The following is a 17,170-nucleotide window of genomic DNA, read 5'->3' as shown; positions in this document are numbered from 1 at the left end:
TTGTTTCCTTCTGTCTTTTATTTTAGAATCATACCTGTGATTATAAAAAGCATAACTGTGTACACTACAGATGTGAATTATTAATATCAAAATACATTTATAACCTGAATTGATGATAATTACTAATTTATTTAACTCTGAATGGATCTAGACAAAGTTGATCAACATTTCCAGCTTTTCAGTCTAATTATATTGTTTCTAAACCCACTATTAGAATAAAAACGTCAATTTGCCCTATGAAACTTTTCCCAAAATGCATGACTGTGCATGACTCAGCAAGAGAGATATGTATCATGCCAATACCATACAGTCACATCACAGTTGTAATCAGCACTGAAAACAAGACTTATGGTTAAGAGATATCAGCATTTTAATTATGAAAAGCCATATTTAGCCATATTGTCACATTTTATAAACTGATTGATTCCACTGAAAATCCATTGCAATTTATTTCTGTTGAATTGTCATGTACTAAAGGTCTTCTAATAAAAAATAATAATAAAATTCCTACCACATTCTCGTTGTGGCAGGGGGGCACCATGGGTGGGCAGTGCCACCCCTCTTGCTCCACCTCTGTATTTACAGTCTGTCAGTTTCTGTTAGCCTTCTTCTACAAGCCCAAATCCAAAGAAGTTGGGACGATGTGTAAAGCGTAAATAAAAACAGAATGCAATGATTTGCAAATCTCATCAACCCATATTTTTATTCACAATAGAACATAATCAACATATCAATCAGATGTTGAAAATATTTACCATGTCATGAAAAATATTAGCTCATTTTAAATTTGATGGCAGCAACACATCTCAAAAAAGTTGGAACAGGAGCAACAAAAGGCCGGAAAAGTAATTACTGCAAATCAAAAACAAATGGAGGAGCATTTTACAACTAATTAGGTTAATTGGCAACAGGTCAGTAACATGACAGGGTATAAAAGGAGCATTTCAGAGAGGCAGAGCCTCTGGACTGTAAAGATGTACAGTGTGTAGGTTCACCAGTCTGCGACAAACTGCGTCTACAAATTGTGGAACAATGTCAGAAAAATGTTCCTTAATGTAAAATTGCAAAGACTTTGAAGATCCCACCATGTACAGTATATAATATCATCAAACGATTCAGAGAATTGGGAGGAATCTCTGGTGCAAGGTAAAAGGCCGAGCGTCAAAGCTTGACGAGGCAGCACTGCATTAAGAACAAGCCTGGTTCTCAACTGGACATCGCTGCGTGGGCTCAGGAATCACTGTCTGTGAACACACTTTGCTGTGCAATCCACAAAGTAGTTAAAAGAAGAGGGGAGGCTACCCAAAAGTCAGCAGATGTGCTGTCTCCATCAATTTCAAAATGAGCTAATATTTTTCATGAAATAGTAAAATGTCAACATCTGATATGTTGCTTATGTTCTATTGTGAATCAGATATGGGTTGGTGTGATTTGCATTCTGTATTTACGTTTTACACATCGTCCCAAATTCTTTAGAATTGGGGTTGTAGCTTCTCATTACTTTTTCTTAAATATGAGTTTTATGCGTAGTTCATGCTTATGCGTTAATGTATTACTGGGTGTGAGTGTGTGTTGATTTGAGTGCTTTTCAAGGTAATCCCCTGGGCTTCTGATCATCATCATAGCAACAGGGTGATTTTAATGCCATAGGGACTATGTGTTAGATAATATAGGCCATTCATGAATTAATATTAGGAAGAAGCTTGACTCCTGTGCAGGATACATCCTGTATGGAATTTGGTTTGTTTTTAGGAAGTGGGTGTAGCCTTACTGTCACTGTGAGCACTCTTTTGTTTCCATTTTCCGGTGTTGTACTTCTAAAGTTCAAAGTAGAGAACAGGGTTTGTTTCCTGGACAGCGGCCACAGAAATTCTCAGAAGTTTTATAAACCTAAGCTTTATTTAGAAATCCCGTGTGTAGTGCTTTCACATCTACTACACTGAGGTTTTAACCAGTAGAAAGTCCACTGAGAATAATAACTTAAGTAGTATGGGGATATTTTAAAAATGTGTTATACTATACGTCAGTTAATATTTGAAATGACAAATCGTACCAGTGTCTCTGTCTCTGATTGTTTACAGTCAGTTAATAGCATTTGTAAATGAGCACAACCTATCGGAGACTTTCCAAAGACTTTCTAATCTTTTACACATTTCTCTCCTTCTAACTGAAAAACTCCTCAAAAAGACATCGCCCGGAGGAGTTTTTCATCACTCGGACTTTAGATGATGTCATTTGGTGGAGTACTGAAAAAGCAGGTTGATTAAAAAAAAAAAAAAAAAAAAAAAAAAAAAGCGGTGATTACAAACTCCATGGTGTGAGCAACAAGACAACTTTATAAACTAAGGGTTACTTTCAAGTGTCATAAGGAGGCATTTTTCGGCTTGAAGTAGATATATATTTTTATTTCTTCACTATTATACTGTATAGTGAAGTCAAAGATAAGTGTATTGGCGTTTATGTATATGTTCAACCCAAACTAGAACCAAACCCGGCAAGTTCAAAATCAGTGGTGTCCTTTAACTGCTGCGTTTAATACAGTGGACCGTGATATTTTAATCTCCCACCTAGAACACGGAACACGAACTCTGTGCAAAGGGCCGACATTGGCTTCTTAATTGGTTCAGGTCCTATTTGAAGGTTAGAACGTTTTTTGTTCAAACTGGAGACTTCAAGTCCTCCTTGTCTCCTGTCTTGTGAGGTTCCAAAAGGCTCTATTTTAGCCCCTATCCTCTTTTTATTTTGTTTGCTGCCACTGGGCTCTACCCTCAGAAGACATGGCATCTCTTTTCACTGTTAAGCTATTGTCAGATCTATGCTCCACTCAATCAGAAGGATTTCTGTCACTGGAGTGTTTAAAGGACCTGGACCTGGATGGCTTGTAACTTCTTACATTTTATTGATTCAGAAATTGAGGTGATGGTGTTAGGAATTAATACGTCTAATGGAGTTGCACATGTAGACTTGGGACCCTTGGGTGAACAGGCCAAATCCGAAAAGATCAACCTTGGGTTTAAAATGGATACTGATCTGAAGCATAAAAAGAAAGAACTCATCCGATCTGTTAAGTCTAGTTTCTACCACCTGAGGCAGCTGGCCAAAGAAAAGCCCATTCTTACTAAGCAGCACTTGAAAAACAGTAATCCACATCTTTGTTACCATCCGGCTGGATTACTGCAATGCACTTTATCTTGGCGTCAGTCTGTCATCGGCCTCTTGACTACAGCTCTTCCAAAATGCTGCTGCACATCTTTTAACCTGGCACTCAAAAACATGAACACCAAATTTTCCTGTTTTATCCTCACTTCACTGGCTGCCTGTGCACTTGATCCATTTTAAATTTCTTTAGACTTTAAATGTTTCAGTTGTGCTGCCCCGCTATACCTCTCTGAGCTCCTGCATCCATACGTACCAAAAACTAAACGTAAGCACAGGGGGGCCTGAGCTTTTGCAGTGGAAGGAGCTGCGCTTGCACATTAGACAGGCCTCACAAATCCCTTCCTAAAACCCACTTGTTTTCAATGGCCTTCGACACAGTCTGAGTTCTTGACATTATTTTATGTTATTTATTATTATTTATTTGTAGCTGTTTTATTAGTTTTGTTGTATACCTTTTGTGCTGTTTTTATTTCTGTTCATTTTATGTCTTTAACCTGTACAGCACTTTCGTCAACATAGCTGTTTTAAAGTGCTTGCAAAGTTCCATTTGAATGTAGGAAATGTTTCAAACAGCTTTTATCGCACAAACAATTCTGTATGTAAAACAAATCCATTGTTGAAGAAAGCCAGTAAAACAAGAACTTGCATGAACTGCATATATGTTGAATAATGTCTGGATTAGAGCTTTAAAATGTACAGACATTCCCAGTACCCACAATCTAAGCAGTGAATTGCTGAAGTTAAATGTGTGATGAAATAATTGTCCGTTATTCTGTCTCTGTTTCTTTCAGATGAGCTTTCTGGGTTTCACTTCCTTCTCCATTAGAGATCTCCTCAGGTCCAAGGAGCCTCGCGTCTCTGTCAGTCTCAGGTAAACCCACTCCTGCCCCTGCCGAGCTACTGAACCACAAACCCATCTACTTGTCACTTTTAAAGATGGCATAGCTTTTGACATACACCTGTCACTCATCTTCGCCCTATTCATATTACTGCTTTCATCTGTGCAGTTGCAAAGTTTGGCTTTAGACTCTAGGGTTCAGCACATTCAGCTCAAAATAAAAAAAAAAATGGATACTGCATCGGTGCCAAGCTCCAGATTTAACTTGAGTATGTTTGCATCAATATCTGGACTGTATATACTCTGTAATCCTAGCACCTAATACCTCTGCTTTATCTAATGTATTTCATATAGTTATACAATAGTTTATCTTTTACTTTCTTTATCAATAGTAGCAGTCTTATCTTCATTGCGAATATTATTTTAATTGGGTTTTATTACTTTTGCCTGACTCATTCTAATCCAGATGGTGTGTTATTCTACACAAGTTAAAATCAACTACTTTATTAACCTTTAACATCATCCCCTTTCTATCTAATCATGTCTGGACACATTTGATCTCTTTCCCATTTATCGATAAAGAAACCATTTGAGGCGAATGAAATGCCTGTCATGTTGTCATGGAGGCTTTGCAGTTGTTACCTCATTGGACGTTGCCGGGATACCTGTACCCAGAGGAGGAAGTGAGAGGGGGCGCGTGAGCGTCCACCTCTGCAGAGAGTTGAAATGCACAATCTCTTCCTGTTTTTACATCACGATCTCTTCACAGAGACAGACAGTAAAGAGAGAGCAAAGGCTGAAAGATCAAAGAGGGTGTGAGAGACGGACTGGGAGAGGAGGTGAGGCAGCTGTGAGCTGACATGCTGTATTACTGTAGGTGTGTCTGATTACTAATATTTACCTGGCACAGGTTGGACGCGTGGCAGAGATTTGTGCTGTGTTTTTCAAAGAGCAGGTAGTGAGCTTTGAATGGGGCCTTGTATTTCTTGTGTGGATACGTTGTCTTGCTCTGGCCTTCTTGTTTATTGCACAGATAGTAGGTTTTACTGTCTGGTTACCATGTGTTTGATAATGTGTTGCTTTAGTCATTTGGTTATTTTTAGTTACCTTAGCTTAGCTATTTCCTCGATGTAAATAGAATTGGGTAGAAGAATGAATCTGTGCCCACGTCAGCTAAAGTTTTAAATAGTTTTAAATGAGTGCACTTCTGTATCGTTTAAGTATTTTAATACGTAGCTTTGTATGTGTATGCTTTGTACACGATGTGTTGATCTGTATAAGTCCTCTTACAAGGCCCCTATGGGGATGTTTATTTATTATTCTAGTTATTTAGTTTTTAATAATCTTTCCTTATTCTACAGGTAACTTTACCTTGATCATTACCTGGCCTTTAGTCAGTTAGCTTTTCTTGTTAGTATTCTGGTTTTTAAGAAGGTTTGTCTTCCTAGCTATCATCTTTCTCCGTTGTTTGCTGTCTATTACATTATTTTATGCGAGTTAACTTTATTATTTTTCCTCTGGCTTACCAGCTGTCCTTTTTGCACCAGTTTGAGGCTTTTTAACTTTAGCCCATCTCTAGTTAGCTTTATCTTAATAACTGCTAAGGCTAACTAGCTCATTTTTCTCCATCATTTGTGTTTTATCTCGCTAGTTATATTTATTTGATGTGAAATAAGTGAGCCAGCTGCTCACTTGTCATCCTTCGTGAAGTTCTGGAGCCAATGGTTATTAGCTCATTAGCACATTAAGACAATTTTTTTGGCACTAAATAAAAACAAGTTCTTTCTTCCTTCTCTCTTTTCTTGATCAGGACTATGGATGGCTTGAACAAGGTTGGGGAGGTGAACGTGTCACACCTACAGATGGAGGGAGATAGTGATGACAAGCTTCCCCCTGAACACAAGGTAGAAAGAAAAACGTGCAAAGCTTTGACACCCTGTGGTTTCCTTTAGGTCATATTTGTGTTTGTTTGTATGAGTCACAAGCAGCGTCCTGTTTAACACTGAATGTACTTGATCACAACTGTGTGAAGCTTTCTGTTTTAAGGGCAGCTCTATGTCACGGGTACCTCTGAAAGTAGGGCAAAGAGGAACACCGATGACATTAGCGATGATATTTTAATGTTTTGCTCTCTTTCTTACTCTCTACAGTGTCCTGCACTGTGTGACCACCTTCACAGCTCTGTGCACAGCAAAGAAAACAGTCCAATGATGAGAGCTGGTGAGTCTCACAAACGTTCCTAAGTTCCCAAACAAAGCATTCAGGAATGTTGATGTTGTAGGTGATCAGAGTACTGCTCACATGTTTGCATGCCTCTAATCGTACTTTCCGTTCCTTATCGTGGGTGTGCAGTGCTCTGCTCTCAGGTGTGTAAGGTCTACAGATTTCAGATGGAAGATCAGCGATGGATGCTGGTCAGGGAGCAGCTGTCGGAGACGCCACTGTCTTTCTCGTTACCCAAACAGATCCTGAGTGTGCTCATACAAGAACATACCAACAGGTATGTGTGTGTTAACTACACTTCTTTATGCATGTTATATTCAGTTTATGTACTTTTACTGTGTGCAGTTTAATACAACCACTCCCAGTAATGTCTATTTGGCCACAAAGGAAGTGTTGGTTTAGAGCTGCCAAATTAGTCAATCTACATAGAGAGATTGAGTAACTATTATGCTATACTATACTATACTATACTATACTATACTATACTATAGTACAATATAACTTATTTATACTAACCATACTTATATAAATTTTAGTCATTTAGAGGATTTGCTGCTGAGAGAATCTTTTTTTAGAATATTGCTAATAATTATAGTATTTGACAGGACAATGAGTTGGATATTTCTTGTTTTGACTTAATGCCTGAACAAAAGGACACTGACACTTTAATTTGTAGTTTACTACACTCTAGATATGTTAAGTGCGCAGTCCTGTTATTGTATATAATAAAGCAGAGAAGAATCTGTGCAACAAAAAACTGCATCAGCAGAAAATTGTGTTTAATAATGTAGTAACATTATTTTTGTTTCTCAGGGTGCAGGAGGTGAAGGAGCTCGGTGACCTTTCACCCCACTGGGATGGTGTCCGCCATGATGTAGGTAGTCATTGTAATAGCCTGATTGGCTGTTATGAGGAAACGTTTGAAGAGCTGGACAAACTCTCAGGTCAGGAGAATTGAGGGTTCATATGGTCAAATTTTAGATCTTTGGTAAAACACTTGGTGATACGTGAAGTTTATTGAACTGCTCCTTTGTTTAAAATAAAACGTACAAAATAATTTAAAATTCACCTTGGTGTACAATCTGGCCTCAGTGAAGTGATGCTGCTTTGTAGTTTAACACAAAATATGTATACATTTTGTTGAAATATATGTTTTTTATATGATTTGGTAAGTAAGACACATGTACAAACATAAGTCTCTGTACTGTACAATATATAGCATTTATAACAGGAATAATTTGTCACCCTTGAAGTTGTGAATGGAATGAAGGACATTTTGGTGTAAAGTATTTATTTACAACATATTTTAACTTTGAATGAATACATTTTGCATATATTATCCCAACCAGCACCTCCAAAGCTCAGCTGAGACCCCAGAGAGCCCCCAAATCTTGAACTGTTCCTTTAAAGAATTGTTTTTTTTTTTGGCTAAGCTTCATATATTTTCTTTGTTGAATTGTGTTTTGTTTTCCAACAGCGTTGTCCTGTTTTAAATCGAGCAACACTAAATCAGACAGACACCTTCAGTTTGTTCCAACCAACCTGCACGCACAGAGGATGGAGGTCACCAATCCAGACAGCAGAGGTACATCCCAGGAGATCATTTATTTCCCTTTTTTTCTCCTGCTTATTTTCTCTTTCATTCTTACTTTCATGCTCATTATTTCTTTTACTCATAGTCGGTTCCTCGTTTTTCTCATTCACCGCAATAGTTTCCCTGTGGTTCTCTTTCTTTCTCTTTCTCTCTCTCTCTCTCTCTCTCTCTCTCTCTCTCTCTCTCCCTCTCTCTCTCTCTCTCTCTCTCTCTCTCTCTCTCTCTCTCTCTCTCTCTCTCTAGGTATGTGGTATGATGTCATAACCTTTGGTGCTCCTGCTGATCACCACCAGGCATTCAAACATGGCGGATTGAAGAGGCTGCTCAGCAAACATGCAAACAGAGACAGGTGTGTGTTGCTATAACCCAGGTTCTCTTTCACAATTAAGTGAAAGGCTAGCGAGAGTTCTGGCTTCCAAATAGTCCTGGTCCTCATCCTTGTCTAATCTGCACCTCCTGTGTTCTCTCTCCATTCATTCTTCCATCCTATTATTCTGATCAGCTTTTCTATTCATACTCTCTTTCTCTCTGTCCAGCTTTTTGTATTGTTTCCTGTTGGTTAATCCTCATAATCTCTGCTTTGTCAGGATTAGTGACGCTGCATTGTAGATTACTACACATACACTGAATTTCTGTAAAATCATTTGGATTTATCAGAATCCTCAGACCCAAATACAGACACTATAAAATAAACAAGAACAGAAATATACTCACAATGACCTTTTAAATCAAACCACAAATCTACAATGGAGGTGTCATTTTGCTGTAAACTATAGCTCAAGACTCATATGCTGAGCTAAAACCTTTCAGACATGGGTAGTGTTGTTATTATTAAACACACACATTTTAACATGGTGGTATTTTTTATGTGTTTGGACTTATTGAATTTGCATGGGCAGCCCCAAAATTATCTCATTTGATCCCACACTGGCTCCTGTAGACTTTAAGTTCAGCGATTCAATAAGTAATACAAAAAAATCTGAATTAATTGTGTCCTTATTTTCTTGAATAATTAATTTTTTGGTTTTGGTTTGTAAAACATTCACAAAATAGTGAGCAATTACTGTCACAATTACTCAAAGCCAAATGTAACATATTTGTCAAACTCCTAGTTGATTTTTTAAAATCTTTAAAATGGTGAAGCTTTAGTGAGATGGTTGGAATCATCAAACATTTGGCTCATACTTCATAGACTTTAAATGCAGCAATCTTTCAAGTAATTACAACTACAAAATGAAAAGTTAAAAGTGATATAAAAAGAAATGTCTCAAGTAAATTACAGGTACAGGATAAGCTCTTACAGATAATGGATGAGTAGATGAAATTACAGGTTCTGCAAATTTCTGCTGACACTTTAACACACTGAAGCCTTTACTGCTCTGTTTCTCTCCAGCTCTGCCTCTTATTCCCAGGAAGAGACCCTCAGAGCCAAGGAGTTGCTGAGCAGTATGGCCCATCTGCAGCCTCTGATCTTTGGTCTCGCGGAGGAGCTCCTCTCTCTGGAGGCGAACTCTGCTCAACTTCCGGAAGTACTAGACAGCTTGACTCAGCAGGTAACATATTTTGCTTCGACAGATAAGAAGAACCATGAAGAAAATTAGGTAAGGAGGCAATATTCACCTTCCGTCATGTTCCTCCAGACAGAGCTGTTTGTTCACGCAGTCAAAGATGAGCTGGTGAAAAGTGCCTTGTTAGCAATCCACAGCCAGTGCACAGCCATCTGCAACAGCAGCCACATCCACAGCAATGGGCTGGTCTGTGACAACCTGTCCGCCAATCAGGGGGGGCATCTTTCACTTCAGGAGTATGACGAGGAGGAGTGGGCAAGTTGGAGTATGTGTATATCAGATCTTAATTTGTTTTTGACAGCCATGTACTGGTTTTTATATATATGTGTGTGTGTGTGTAGGACAGAGCATGGGCAAACGTTGCCATTAGCCTAAACTGCATCATCGTCATGGTCGACCGGTTGCAAGGGCGAGAGGAGCAACCACAGCAACTGACATCATCGGAGCAGCAAGAAGCCATGAGAGACAATAACCCTCAGACCAATGGTGGGATGTTATGCTGTGTGATTCAGCACTCTGTTGAAGACACATACCTGTATTTATGATTTAATAAACTTTAGCTGAAATGTAGGTTTTTTTTCCATAAATCTTGCTGTTGTTTTCCCACATGATGACAGCAAGAGTGTGTTACAGTGTGATTATCTTTTATTTGTCTTTGAATAAACAAAACTATGTATGCGTCTGATCACAGTTCAACTAAACCGCTGAGAAAATGCTGTTTTGTGAAAATGGACAAACATGATCCTGTTTAATGATTAAAACACAGCCATGTAACAAAACTTTTCCTTATCTACCTGCAGAGTCTCGCTCCTCCTCCTTCTATGCATCCTGGCAGGAGCATCTGCTTCCCCTGGTGGTCACTCTTAGGGACTGTGTGCGTGAAGTGGTGGGGAAGGCCAGAGATGCCATGTCCTTTGTGGTTCTGCAGAGGGCAGTGGCTCTGACTCTTGATCAGGGACCTGCACAGATCCACCAGAGACGCCACTCAGTCTTCAGTCAGACAGTGAGAGACACCAAGAATGAACGGATCTGAAATGATTTACTTTTCATTTTCTTTTCTTTCACTAAGATACTGTTTGTTCAGCTAGTTATCTGTCACCCGCCCACCCACACACAAACACACACTATAAGACTACATTTGTAACATAAGCTAATAAAGTTTTAGATACTATTAAAGTCTATCACTTCCACCTGTTTTGCAGCTCATTCAAACCATTGTTGCCTGTGATCTGGAGCCATAATGATAAAGACTTCTGCAGATACTAAGGCCTGATACATTCAGTGTCAAAAGGAAACATAGCCTCATCATGGACATGATATCATGCCAATATTTGTTTTTCGGTAAACTGTTGTTTTATTGAGGCAGAATAATTTTACAGCATGTACCCCTTTAATTCATTCAGGGTTTTCTGAAACAAACACAGGTTGTACTTAGATGATTGATATAAAAGTCAGACTATGTTGAAGTCACTTTCTCTCTTTATTTTAAAATGCATGCTTGCAGAAGGACCAAAAATGAGATGAACCCTTAATGTTTTTATTCAGGATACAGTAGTTGATCAATACGCCAACTGATACATTGGAATTTTAAATCTGGTCGACGTCACAGATGCTGTATCCATAATTTTTCCAGTTGGTGTCTCTGAAGATTCCTGCTCATAAACTAAAAATGCCAGAAAAACCTTCAAAGTGAACTTCCAATTTACTGTAATAAAAACCATCTCTCTCTCTTTCACAGCTCTCAGCAGTGGTGTGTGGTTTCATGTTAAAGCTGCATGATGGTCTGGAGGATCATGAGTTCCTGCTGCAGCTTCACTCTGTAGGGATACTAGCTCAGTTTGAAAGCCTGCTCAGCACTTACGGTACACACACAAATACACGCATACTAACCTGCCGCACATGTCATTTGTAGGCCTACATGGTGTTTATGGTGTGCTTCTGTGTGTGTGTCAGGCGACGAGCTGGGGATGTTGGAGGACATGGAGGTGGGTGTGGCCGACCTGAGCAGAGTGTCGTTGGTCATCATTGAGGGTAAAACAGAGGAACCAGAAGACTTGCTGCCGACACTCAGTGGGACATGGTAAGAAACGTGTATACACACAGGCACATAGTACTGTATCAAAAGCTAGTAATCTCAAAACATTACAATATGACCTAAGATCAATCAAAAAATTTCCAGTTTCTGAAATGTCTGTTTATTTTACGCAGTACTTGTTCCTTTTGACTGTTGTTGTGTGCACTGAATTATTGATAGATACACTGTAATTTCAGTTTACTTAATGAATAGTAATTTACTGTCAAATATATATTTTAATATTTTGAGAATTTATTTATTTATTTTCACGAGAAGTATGCTGTAATCATCAAATAAAAATTTTGCTTGTAATAAATCTAGAATATATGTTTAACTTTTTGAAATAAATTACCAAAAAACAAACTTTTTGATGGTATTCAATTTTTTTTAAATGCATTAGTATATACAACCACAGAGTGCAGCTTGGATAAAGTGTGTGTTCACCTCCATCCAGGGGCAGTTTGGTCGTCAAGGTTCCGTTGCCTCTGGAGAGCTTTAGTTCTTTGCCACAGGAGCTAAAAGGATGTTTAATACGAATTCATCCTGTTGTCTTTAACATTGGAATCAACCAGCAGCAGAGTCTGGCTGAGAGGTATACACACACACACACACACACACACACACACACACACACACACACACACACACACACACTCACACACACACTCACACTCACTGCACAGTACGGTTAAATGGTAAAACCATAGATGGATTAATGAATGGGGCTATTGAGGGATCAGGGGGCCTAAGTGCAGAAGCCTCTGAAATTACTGGTCATATTTCTTGTTTGAAAGAACTGGGTTTGAATACACAAACTGACCCACAAAAGATTTACAACAACCACAAAAGGAGGCAAAATGACTCACAAGGGACGAGGAATCGCCTGAAACTATCCAAACTAACTACAACCAGACACTAAATGACCAACATCAGACAAAAATAGTTTCATAAATGAAACAAAAAAACTGACACCACTAATGTATAATTACCATAAACAAACCAAAGGAAACACTGGGGGTTAGACGTGACCTTTCCATGGTAATATTTTAGTGCCAGGTGATATGAGAGAAAAACATCAAGGAAAATATTTGTTTATCTTATTCATCTTTTTAAAGACTAAGTTTAAAGTAAAGGATTAATGTAAATCTCACTAGTGAATTAACATGTGACAAAATGATGTAGAAACTGAGTGGTTGTAAGGAAAAAAAAGCATTTGCACTTACATTTACATTTAGTCATTTAGTCATTTAGCAGACGCTTTTATCCAAAGCGACTTAAAAGTGAAGTACAAGGCAGCAAGAATCTAAGTCAATACTTTGCAGAATAAAGTAAAAACCTCAAATTCTATATACTTTATGATCCTTTCGGTGGTAAATTCCTTGAGAGGACAGCAAAGCAGTTAGTAAATGTCTTGTATTTTGAATATAAGGGAACATGTCTGTTTGTCAAGTTGACTATTAGCAGCTGGACTTCGTGTTTGTGTAGCAGATAAATTTATAACACAATGGTACAAACTGTCACATTGTCAAGAATCTTTACACTGTCAGCACCAAAGAAATCTTTGAAGACCAAACTGTGAATCCCGTTTCTTTGCTTTTATGCATATCTCTCTCCCTCTTCAGCACTTAAAAGTCACCGTGATGTCTTATAACCTTCATAAATTCTGTGACGAGGTTTCAAAAATCCTTTTTATGTCTAAACTGAGGCTTCATGTCGTGTTTGATAAAAAGTAGATCATAGTTTACAGAGTTGTTATGTTTTATTTGTTTCAGGTTTGGTGACAGCTCTCTGCAGGAGAGAGTCAACCAACAGAACTGTGAGCTTCTCAAAGCTTATTGTAACACACTGAGAGACAAACTGCCTGAAATGGGTAAAACTCGATGTTGTCTACAGATACTAAATTTTGTCTTAAACAGTTTGTTTGCCCAATTATGTTCACAATTTTTAAGACTTATGCAGCAGCAAGAGAGAACTAACGGACCCAAAAAGGAACAAAATCACACTGGTGCAGAAATTATACTGCAGCTGTCAACATCTGACATTAAAGTGAACTCTCTCTCTCTCTCTCTCTCTCTCTCTCTCTCTCTCTCTCTCTCTCTCTCTCTCTCTCTCTCTCTCTCTCCCTCTCTCTCTCTCCCTCTCCCTCTCCCTCTCCCTCTCCCTCTCCCTCTCCCTCTCTCTCTCTCTCTCTCCGTCAGCTGGTGTCCAGACCCTGTCAAACTTGCTGTTGTCTCTGGACCAAAGTTTAGAATCAAGGAAAAGGAAAAACGTGGAGGTTCTGTGGATTGCTGCCATGGTAAGACGTGTGTGAAATCCAACCTTAAATTAGTTGGAATTTGTTGTGAGTAGGAAAAACATTGTGGGACTCAGCATCTTGACGTGACAGTAGAAGATGAATGATGATGGTTGTGCGTTTGTTCAGGTGTGTCGTGAGGTGAACGGCATTCGTCTGACGAGCTGCAAGAGTGCAAAAGACCGCACGGCGATGTCGGTGACACTGGAGCAGTGTGTGTTGCTGCGAGAGCGACACTCACTCAGCCAACAGCACTTCAGTACTGCACTGGACTGCATGAGGAGGTGCGGATGTTCAGCTTTGTGTTTCTACCCCTGAACTGCTCCTTCCTCCCTCGTTTCCATTCCTTTCTTTTTCTACCTTACCTCCTTTGATATCCGTCGTCCTCTCCTTTCCCCCCGTTTTTGAGTTGGCAAGCATTCAGTTTAACTTTTCTTTTTTCTTCTCTTTCATTTTTTTCGCCACACATTTTCATGCTTTGTCTTCTTTCATCCCTTCTTATGCGATTGTCAATTTTTCTCTTCTGTCTGTTTTCCTCCCTCCATGTCTTCATTCTTGCTACTGTTTCAATCAAACATGCACATCAAAACTGCTCCTCCTCCAGGTCTCGTCTGTCCTGGGGGCAGATGCTCGGCTGTTATACCCAGTCAGGGTTTACTGTCTCTGGGTTAGATACAGAGGAGTGTCCCTCTGGCCTCCAGAGCTTTTGGCTCCCACAGTGTTTTGCCCCTAAAGCTCCCAGACGGCACTTGTACCCAGTGGCCTTCCTGCTGGTGACCTCTCATCTCCTGGTTCTTTGGCTCATCCTCAGCCTGGTTTTACTGCTAGACAAATACCAGTAGAACACAAAGTGAACTGAATGGAATTGCAACATTTATTGTCTTAGGAATGATAGTCTCTCAAACAGACAAAAGGGACTAATCCTAGCACACTTTTGCATTTTACCTTTATCCGCACCCTTGTGAGACTTTAACATTAGCATACTTAACATGTTCAAATGTCCATATACAGTAAGCCTGCTTCTTCCACTGTAGTGTCCTGCAGTCAGGAATCAGCATAAAACAAACGTTAAAGAAGAATTCGTATTTGAACAAACCTGCATGAGTGGGACATACACAAGGTTGCTACTGTCTTTTTCTTTAATATTTTAGGAAATGTATGGTTCACAGGTAATAATGTATAGAAATATTCATTCCGCATTATTATTGTTCATGTTTTGTGTATGTCAACATTTATTATGTTTTTGTTTTGAATGTTAGTGAAGCGTCAGGTGACACTGAAGCAGTGAATATTACTGCTGTGTGTGTGTGTGTGTGTGTGTGTGTGTGTGCGTGCACAGGGAGGGCTGCAGGATGGAGAATGTTCAGAAGAATGTGGGCAAGAGGAAGTTTGCCTTCAGCAGCGTCCAGCTCCTCACTTTTCCCAGACTTTACCGACCTCCAGACGGCAGCTACGGCTTCTCGCAGTAGTTTTTGTACAGAATTTTTCGCCCAAATTATTTTAATATAATAATTTTATGTTGTGTATATATTTATGTACGTTTTATTTTTATGACTCAATGTTCTGTTTACTGTGGCTGCAGGAGTTTGATTTACAAACACAATTCTGCATTAAATAAATTATGGGTGTCTGATTCAGATGAATAATGATGCTTAATGGTGATGATTACATATCTGCGAGCCATAGCCATGGTTTTTCCAATGGGCCTAAACACATTCCCCCACTTTGTTCACCATTTGCTCCAGGTTCCCATAAACAAAGTTGTGATTAAAAGCTGAGTAAAAGCTGAAATTCGACACAGAGATCTTTTACATGACACCCTTATATTTCAGTTTTAATTGCGCTAAACCCTGAATCTGGCCGAATTTTAATTTAAAGGTCTGCATTGTTTTGGATACAGGGGCTGTTTTTCAGCCAGGCCGCGTGGAGGCGCTGCTTCTATCACTACTCACGTACAAGTGCGTCAAGCAGAGCCGAGCGGGGCAAAACCAGAACGGAAATACGTTGCTTTGTCATTCAAAATAAAATCGGACGTTCTAACTGTCGAAAAAACATCCTAGAAAATCAACAAGTATGACGTACTCATTACTCAAGTTAAAGTACTAAGAATACGCTATAAAACTCACTTAAAGCAAAAAACGCATTTTAAAATGAACTTGATATTCTTCATAATATAAATGCACATAAACGTTGAGTCTGCTCCAGATATGTTTCTAAGGAGAAAAGTGTAGCAAAGATATTTTTTATTAATTGACAGAAAATAAGGAAAAACAATTTGTTTTAAAGTGAAGTTGAATTTTGAATTAAGTGCAGTTATTACATAGTACTACTGTTTTTAGTTAGTTGTACCTCACTGGATTATTACAATTGTTTTTGTTTTTACTTACTACATTAATGGAACATCGTTAATCCTCTTACTACACTACATTGACTTTACAGCTTTACATAAAAAATATTATGAGCTAATAAACATTGATTGAACATTACTCAAACTAGACTTGACCATTTATGTTATTGACTGCATCAAAATACATTATTTTTACAGAATAATATTACTTCTGGTCTTTAAAGAGGAACTAACACATAAATTACCTCTCAGCTAAAAAAAGAATTGTATAGGTATTTATATGGTTTTTGATTTATCAAGGTCTAAAATTTAACATTTGAGTAAATGGTAAATAGTCGCTTATATAACGCTTTTATCCAAAGCACTTTACAGTGTTGATTCCCATTCACCCATTCACACACTCACACAGGGTCTTTGGCAAATAGTTGTACATTTTGCTTAAGTAGTGACTTTGTGTACATTTACTCCTGCTGACACGTTATTAATGTAGAAGATCAAATTATTATTTTATTTGTTTGTAATTGTTTCAAAGAATCTGCACCTTCTTGGTGCACAAATACATCGTATCCTTGACACAGTATTTATATATTTTAAAAACAGAGCTGATAATCGCTTTGGATTGTAGAAATAGCGCGAAATAACGTGGCTTTTATTTTGAAGAGAACTCGAGGAAGTCGTGTTTCCCGTTCCCTGCGCTTTCTGCCCCCTGAGCCTCAAAACAATGCAGCTCGGCTCGGCTCGGCTCGGCTCGGCTAGCCTGCTGCGGTTAGCCGTTTTCAGTCAACACATCAGGCTCCGATAAGCGCACCGCTTATTCACAGTCCGGTGTTCGAATTCGGTGGACTTTAGTTGCGTCGTCTCCGTGGTTAATGTGTTCCGCAGCTGTTTGTGCGTTTAGGCTTTTCCCGGTGATGGCTGCAAATGGAGACTGTTAACAGGAGCCTGCTGCTCGGTGGAGCCGCGGTGGGGAGCGGCTGAAAACGCGAAAAACGGGGGAAAAGATCAAGGAAAGAGAGGCGGAATTATTCGTAGAAATACAGGGAATTAAACAGGGATTAAATTAACTCCTGCTCG

General features: G+C 38.9%; 1 protein-coding gene across 3 annotated transcripts in view; it reads left to right on the top strand.

The window, feature by feature from the left end:
* The window catches only part of LOC137136915 (type II inositol 3,4-bisphosphate 4-phosphatase-like), a 22,970-nt gene extending 5,880 nt beyond the window's left edge, over positions 1-17,090 (top strand). For 2 of the 3 annotated variants that reach the window (XM_067522709.1, XM_067522711.1), the window contains 18 exons: positions 3,951-4,030; positions 5,808-5,901; positions 6,148-6,217; positions 6,350-6,497; positions 7,034-7,164; positions 7,698-7,805; positions 8,058-8,163; positions 9,208-9,367; positions 9,455-9,637; positions 9,724-9,868; positions 10,183-10,385; positions 11,121-11,244; positions 11,336-11,462; positions 11,911-12,048; positions 13,229-13,326; positions 13,655-13,752; positions 13,879-14,033; positions 15,009-17,090. In XM_067522709.1, the coding sequence (XP_067378810.1) occupies positions 3,951-4,030; positions 5,808-5,901; positions 6,148-6,217; positions 6,350-6,497; positions 7,034-7,164; positions 7,698-7,805; positions 8,058-8,163; positions 9,208-9,367; positions 9,455-9,637; positions 9,724-9,868; positions 10,183-10,385; positions 11,121-11,244; positions 11,336-11,462; positions 11,911-12,048; positions 13,229-13,326; positions 13,655-13,752; positions 13,879-14,033; positions 15,009-15,258 (2,418 nt within the window). In that variant the 3' untranslated portion in view covers positions 15,259-17,090. The remainder of the gene's footprint in view (positions 1-3,950; positions 4,031-5,807; positions 5,902-6,147; positions 6,218-6,349; positions 6,498-7,033; positions 7,165-7,697; positions 7,806-8,057; positions 8,164-9,207; positions 9,368-9,454; positions 9,638-9,723; positions 9,869-10,182; positions 10,386-11,120; positions 11,245-11,335; positions 11,463-11,910; positions 12,049-13,228; positions 13,327-13,654; positions 13,753-13,878; positions 14,034-15,008) is intronic. The other variant, XM_067522710.1, reaches the window with a different exon arrangement.
* Positions 17,091-17,170: the final 80 nt, after the last annotated feature.

This window comes from Channa argus, chromosome 12, assembly GCF_033026475.1.
Source record: "Channa argus isolate prfri chromosome 12, Channa argus male v1.0, whole genome shotgun sequence".
Taxonomy (NCBI): domain Eukaryota; kingdom Metazoa; phylum Chordata; class Actinopteri; order Anabantiformes; family Channidae; genus Channa; species Channa argus.
Note: the sequence above shows the minus strand (reverse complement) of the source record. Positions and strands in the feature narration are given on the sequence as shown.